This window comes from Cebus imitator, unplaced genomic scaffold (genome assembly GCF_001604975.1).
Source record: "Cebus imitator isolate Cc_AM_T3 unplaced genomic scaffold, Cebus_imitator-1.0 Scaffold545, whole genome shotgun sequence".
NCBI lineage: Eukaryota > Metazoa > Chordata > Mammalia > Primates > Cebidae > Cebus > Cebus imitator.
In genome coordinates, this window is record NW_016107860.1 from 921,457 (window position 1) to 928,985 (window position 7,529).

The following is a 7,529-nucleotide window of genomic DNA, read 5'->3' on the forward strand; positions in this document are numbered from 1 at the left end:
AAAAAAAAAAAAAAAAAAAAAGGCTGCATAATTCAAAACACCACACAAATCTGAACAAATCTCCAAAAACCATCTTGAGACCAGGATAAAATGAAATGCAAGTTTCTGCAATGACAGAACACCCATGTATGTGTCTGGTATTTCAGGTTACTGATGTTAGGGAATAACACTAGTACTGATACTAGTATTATTTTTTTTTAATTATTTATTTATTTTTATAGTACTTTAGGTTCTGGGGTACGTGTGCAGATCATGTGGGATTGCTGCATAGGTACCCACATGGCAATGTGGTTTGCTGCCTCCATCCCCCCGTCACCTACATCTGGCATTTCTCCCCATGTTATCCCTTCCCGACCTCCCCATTCCCCTGCTGTCCCTCCCTTGGCACACCCCAACAGACCTCAGTGTGTGATGCTCCCCTCCCTGTGTCCATGTGTTCTCATTGTTCAACACCCCCATATGAGTGAGAAAATGTGGTGTTTGATTTTCTGTTCTTGTGTCAGTTTGCTGAGAATGACCATTTCCAGGTTCATCCATGTCCCTACAAAGGACACAAACTCATCATTTTTTATGGCTACATAGTATTCCATGGTGTATATGTGCCACATTTTCCCTGTCCAGTCTATCTTCGATGGGCATTTGAGTTGGTTCCAGGTCTTTGCTATTGCAAACAGTGCAGCTATGAACATATGTATGCATGCATCTTTATAATAGAATGTTTTATAATCCTTTGGGTATATACCCAGTAATGGGATTACTGGGTCAAATGGTATTTCTAGTTCTAGGTCCTTGAGGAATTGCCACACTGTCTTCCACAATGGTTGAACTAATGTACACTCCCACCAACAGTTTAAAAGTGTTCCTATTTCTCCACATCCTCTCCAGCATCTGTTGTCTCCAGATTTTTTAATGATCACCATGCTAACTGGTGTGAGATGGTACCTCACTGTGGTTTTGATGTGCATTTCTCTAATAATCAGTGATGATGAGCATTTTTTCATGTTTTTGTTGGCCATTTTATGAGACTAACATCATCCTGATAGCAAAACCTGGCAGAGGCTCAACAAAGAAAGAAAACTTCAGGCCAATATCCAGGAGGAACATCTTCGATAAAGTAATGGCAAACCAATTGCGAAAGCACATCAAAAAGCTTATCCATCACGATCAAGAAGGTTTCATTCTAGGGATGCAAGGCTGGTTCAACATACACAAATCGATAAATGTAATCCACCCCATAAACAGAACCGAAGACAAAAACCACATGATTATCTCAACAGATGCAGAGAAGGCTTTCGAAAAACTTCAACAGCCCTTTATGCTAAAAACTCTCAATAAATTAGGTATCGAAGGAATGTATCTCAAAACAATAAAAGCTATTTACAACAAACCTACAGCCAATATCATACTGAATGGGCAAAAACTGGAAGCATTCCCTTTGAAATCCGCCACTAGACAAGGATGCCCTCTTTCACCACTCCTATTCAATGTAGTATTGGAAGTTCTAGTCAGAGCGATTAGGCAAGAATAAAAAATAAAGGGTATTCAATTAGGAAAAGGAGGAAGTCAAATTGTCTCTATTTGCAGATGACATGATTGTATATTTAGAAGACCCTATCACCTCAGCCCCAAATCTCTTTAAACCAATAAGAAACTTCAGCAAAGTCTCAGGATACAAAATCAACGTGCAAAAATCACAACCATTCCTATACACCATTAACAGACTAAGAGAGAGCCAAATCATGAGCAAACTGCCATTCACAATTGCTATAAAAAGACTAAAATACCTAGGAATAAAACTAACAAAGAATGTAAAGGACCTCTTCAAGGAGAACTACAAACCACTGCTCAAGGAAGTAAGACAGGACACAAACAGATGGAGAAACATTCCATGCGCACGGTTAGGAAGAATCAATACCGTGAAAATGTCCATACTGCCCAAAGTAATTTACAGATTCAATGCTATTCCCATCAAGCTACCAATGACCTTCTTCACAGAACTGGAAAAAAACACCTTAAACTTCATATGGAACCAAAAGAGAGCCAGCATAGCCAAGACACTCCTAAGCAAAAAGAACAAAGCTGGAGGCATCACGCTACCTGATTTCAAACTATACTACAAGGCTACATTAATAATTAGTATTATTAAGCTGTTAGTAGAAAACCCTGTTTCTCACTCACACATTTTGTTTGTTTAATATGGGTCCTCAGCTTTGCCTGTTACTAATTCTGAAAGAGGGAATTGTGCTCTGATAAAACACCTATTCAAAATTCTAGAGGCTGTGGATTTTCTATTCTTCTGCCACAAACAGTATTGCCATTGTCCAAATATAATTCTACCAACCCAAATAAGTTTTACAAAAGGCAAACTTTTCACATAGTATCCAATAATTATGCAAGAGAAACAATGGCTTTTTAACAGGAATAATTAACTGCAATCATCATTCATGTTTTATACTCACTGTCTGCATGGCTTGGAAGGGTGCTGTGTTAATGGTTACTGAACTACTACTTGCTGGAGGTGACTGGAAGCCCTGTTCAGAGCCCTTTGCCATGGAAGGATTTGCAGAAGCTAGTGAAGACGCTTTCTTGCCTGGGGGAATTGCTGCCTGGGGACGAGAAATGCAGTATCAGCCAATCACCTGCCACATAACAAGCAGTTAACTTACTCTAAAACCCAAACACAAAACAAGCAGTTAACTTACTCTAAAACACAAACTGGCATAAGTCAGCAAGTTCTTTAGGATGACATTTGGACACAGGAATGCAAAAGAATAGCTTTTGCTTACAATTTCAAATCTCAATTGCTGAGGATGCACACCAGTATTTGCTTTGCACAGCTTGCTGACTAAGTCAGAGTCTTACCAATAATCAGTCTAATAGATGAGGGACTCAACTTTTTACAAGCACCTAGTCCTTTTCAAACCCTGAAATGGTACTTTCCAGTTAAGAACCTAGTATTATTCAAAATTTATACAGCAGAATTGGATTTAAGAAAAACCTTGGGTTAGTTGTCTAGTATTAATTTTTCTCTATTTTAAACACTTATTAGTGGATTTCTAAGTCAGCTACCTAAAACAGAAAACAATTCTAATCCAATTTAAGTAATCCTTACCTAAGGAAGCCACAAGTTCCTGACATAACAGATTATAAATCCAAAGGCTTAAAAAAATACCAAAAACCAATCTCAACTAGATTGTGAAGCAGATAGCTATGAGTTACTTGGTAACAATCACTTCTTCCTCTTCTTAAAATGATGAATGAGATAATTTAAATTTAGATCATATCAGCACCATAGAAACTAAGGATTACCTATATTTTCTTATATTCTATAATGCATACATATCCTTAATAGTTAACAAAATATATCTGATAGTTGCTAAATTACCCCTCGAAATTCATTTTACTATGTCCATCTCAAGGATTTACTCAAGCTTAGCAAAAACTATAACTCAGAATTGAAAGCACAAACATAATACTCTAAACTCCTTTTTTTTTTTTTGAGATGGAGTCTCACTGTGTCACCCAGGCTAAAGTGCTGTGTTAACGGTTACTGAACTACTTGCTGGAGGTGACTGGAAGCCCTATTCAGAGCCCTTTGCCATGGAAGGATTTACAGAAGCTAGTGAAGATGCTTTCTTGCCTGGGGCAATTGCTGCCTGGGGAGGAGAAATGCAGTATCAGCCAATGGTGCGATCTCAGCTCACTGCAACCTCCACCTCCTGGGTTTAAGCAATTCTCTGGCCTCAGCCTCCCGAGTATCTGGGACTAGAGGCACATGCCACCTCACCTAGCTAATTTTTGTATTTTTAGTAGAGACAGGGCTTCACCATGTTGGCCAGGCTGGTCTTGAACTCCTGACCTCAAGTGATCCACCTGCCTCAGCCTCCCCAAAAGGCTGGGATTACAGGCATGAGCCACCGTACCCAACCCAAAATACTTTTGACAAAGCCAAAACAAAACTAATTCATTTCAACTCAGTAGGTGCTAATATTAACAATATAAAGTTATTGAGCTTTTAGTTACACAAATAAGAGACTTTTCTCCTTTTTCAATGTAAAAGTCCTTCAATGTAAAACTTGACTTAATGCTCCCTATACTTTTTTATGTTAAAATTGACATTTATTGCACTAGATACGGCAATACAATATTATATCTATTTATGTGGCAAAGCCACAATAAAGTTACCTGTGTAAGTTCCAAGATCACAACATCTATAGAAAGCAATACATTAATAAAGTATAAATGTTACATCATTCAACTAATCATGCCTGTAATTCATAAGATAAACTGGTTCTGCTATTCTTTAAGACACAAAAGAAATTAAGACAATTGGTCTTTTACCTCAGGAGTCTCTGAGGTCATAAACTCTGTTTCAGATCCAGAAGAAGCCTGATCAGTAGTAACCAAGCAAGCATTTGAGTTACAAGTAACCGGAGAAGAAGTAGCCTAGACACAGGAAAAAAGGCACATTTTGTTCACTTTATAATTCTTGGGCCCTGGTCTTCCTAATATGTTACTCTAACTGAACAGCCATATGTGCCAAGAACACTGCTAAACACACTTTACACATGTTAATATATTTAATCCTAACAGTAATCTGTGAGGTAGATACTATTCTCGTTTTATTGACAATTAAGCAGTGGCAAAGAAAGGTTAAGAAATTTGCCCAAGATCACATTACAATTAACTGGCAGAGCTGAGATTCAAACCCAAGCAGACTGCTACACTGCCTTTCCAGGCCCGGTCACAAAACTACACATCTCATCCCATTTTCACTGATTCTTGGCCCTGCACTAGATACCATTCACAGGAAGGTGAGTGCTGGGCACCTTTAACAATGTACGCACAGCTCTGCCAGAGATCGTAATAACGATGCTTTCACGCTAAGTACTATCAGCGTCCGAAAGAGGCAGGCTGAAGTATAAACAGGACGAATAAGCTCTACATAAATCAGAATGAAAATTCCAGTGAAAAATTAAAGTTGATAGTATGTATAAAATAAAAATTGGGAGGAAGCACATTAGGAACTAAAGTTGTGACAACTGTAGCCAACAGAAAATGAAAAGAGTAGCTAGGAAAGACCTCTATGGCACAACAGGTATTCAAATATAGCAGAGACACCCATAAAAATCTGGCAACAGCAAGATTCAAAGTGTCAGCAAATCCACTCCTTTTATCTAAATGCTTCTGTGTGGTTCTCAGAAGCCCAAGTAATAAAATAGCTGAACTGGAAACTAATGAAGGGTAACAAAACAGAGAAACTATGTTTCTGTGACCTTCTTGAAAAAACCATTATGGTATGCTGCTTTTTAGGAAGAAGAATGGGGATTAAGTTTTACGATCTTATGGAAAAAAAATGTCAGAAACCCTTCTGAACATTTTATATAACCAAATAAATAGGCATAACTTAGATCTGGCCAAAATACTAGAACCATCATGAGATTAGAGTGTTTCTAAAACTAGGTCTTTCTTTTGGCTCTGTCATTAATGAGACAAGAGCCCAAGAAAAGCAGAACTGGCTGCTGTGGGGAAATAACTCTACTGCTGAGGGAAATTCCACAGATGCTAAGTTAAGGCATCTTCGGCCATTTGATAATCTTTAAATGGCTTGAATTTCAGTTAAAAAGTTCATTTAATAACAAAGACATTTACATTAGTATTTATTTAGAAGTGATGGCAGTTCTTCCTTCCAAATTACCATTCTTTAAGTAGACCAGTTGGAGGTGGGATGATGGTGAATAAACATGTTTGAAACTAATGTTCCAAAAAACGGGTGCGAAGATTTATCCAGAAAGCTCTTGTCTTTTTGAGACGTTGTCTTGCTTCATCGCCAGGCTGGAGTGCAGTGTCATGATCTCAGCTCACTGCAATCTCTGCCTCCCGGGTTCAAGTGATTCTCCTGCCTCAGCCTCCCGAGTAGCTGGGACTATAGGCGTATGCCACCATACCCGGCTAATTTTTTATACCCTCAGTAAAGACAGGGTTTCACAGTGTTAGCCAAGATGGTCTTGATCTCCTGACCTTATGATCTGCCTGCCTCAGCTTCCCAAAGTGCTGAGATTAAAAGCATGAGCCACCATGCCCAGCCCAGGAGGCTTTTAAAAATATAGGTAACACCCTAGAAAATTGTGCTCCAACAGGTGTAAGCTCTTATCTAGAAATGTGTATCTGATGCACCCATCCCACAGCCTGCACCAGAGAACTACTAACCTAGACTAGAGCTTTTAAAAAACTTTAATTTGTCAATTGAAAGCCTTATGCAGAATCCTAAACAGCTAGAACAGATAAAATTTAACTGCTTTAGTAAAAGCAGTGAGTGAACTGGAGGAAAGTAGGAAAAACCCTAAAATACCCTGCTCAACAAATACAGTTTGAAAATTAAGAGCTGGGTGCAGTGGCTCACATCTGTAACCCCAACACTTTGGGAGACTGTAGAGGACGACTGCTTGAGCCCAGGAGTTTGAGACCAGCCTGGGCAACATAGTAAGACCCATCTCTCTTACGGAAAAAAAAAAATTGAACCACCACCTCACCAAAATATATACAAACCACTGTAAACAAATGTTATTTACTCCAAAGCTTTAGAAATAAAGGGCTACAACTGTTGAACAACCTTGTCAAAATGTTTAACTTATAGTAAAAGCAGCTACTGTCAGGAGAACTGCCATAAGCTTTTCATAGGGACACAGAGAAATTTTTGTTCTAAGGTAATGACGAGAAAACAAGTGAACCTTCTTACTATTGATGGAAATGGAACTGGCATTCATTTAGCAATGTCAGTGATCTGGTCCATTTGTATCTCTAAGTTTATTCTGTAAAAATAAGTTCCACAGAATGTGAACTACTGTAGGGGGTAGGGGACTGGTTAACAATGAATTAAACACAATTAATTTCTTTCTACAGACCCTTTACTATGCTAATAAATTAAACAACTTAAGTAGCTCAAGAGAACATAATATTCTTAGACAAGGCACCCTCTGATCTCTTCAGGCTTGCTCTCTCCTTACTAAAGTCAGCAAACCTGTATTACAATAGATGTTTTCAGCATAGTCATCAGGTAATCATTTTAGGACAAGTTATATTTAGTCTACAAAACAAGATATGCTTAGAACATGTTTAATAATTTTATTAGGTACATTAGAATCAGTTAGTCTGATTATTCTTTCCAAAGTAAGAGCTTCTTCCTTCAGTAGCAAAGAAGAATAAAAGATTAATTTGGAAAGTTACCTGTAATGGCTCTTGAAGAAAATCACTTTGACTGGACAAATTTTGTTCTTTAGATGCTGCAAGGAGTAAAATAAACAGTAACTACTAAGGGAAGACAAAAGTTTATGCATATCAACTAGGAGGAAACTAAAGTATACACTTCACAGAAAAAGGCATTAGCTGGAAGGACTAAGTCTCAAGTTCACCATGCATTTTAATCTATTCGAGTTTTAAAAAGAGAACTGTAGAAGAATGGAAAATACTAGTTCCACTGTGACACAGAGTGATGTTTTAAGGTTGAATGGGCAAAGTAGCATTTCAAG

General features: G+C 38.1%; 1 protein-coding gene across 50 annotated transcripts in view; it reads right to left on the reverse strand.

Annotated features, from left to right (window-relative positions):
* Positions 1–7,529, reverse strand: part of CAPRIN2 (caprin family member 2) — a 52,245-nt gene that overhangs the window by 9,891 nt on the left and 34,825 nt on the right. For 29 of the 50 annotated variants that reach the window (XM_017515275.2, XM_017515270.2, XM_017515269.2 and 26 more), the window contains 3 exons: positions 7,228–7,283; positions 4,342–4,446; positions 2,460–2,606 (listed from right to left, as the gene is read on the reverse strand). In XM_017515275.2, coding sequence (XP_017370764.1) covers positions 2,460–2,606; positions 4,342–4,446; positions 7,228–7,283 — 308 coding nt within the window. The remainder of the gene's footprint in view (positions 1–2,459; positions 2,607–4,341; positions 4,447–7,227; positions 7,284–7,529) is intronic. The other 21 variants (XM_017515277.2, XM_037733743.1, XM_017515264.2 and 18 more) reach the window with 2 other exon arrangements.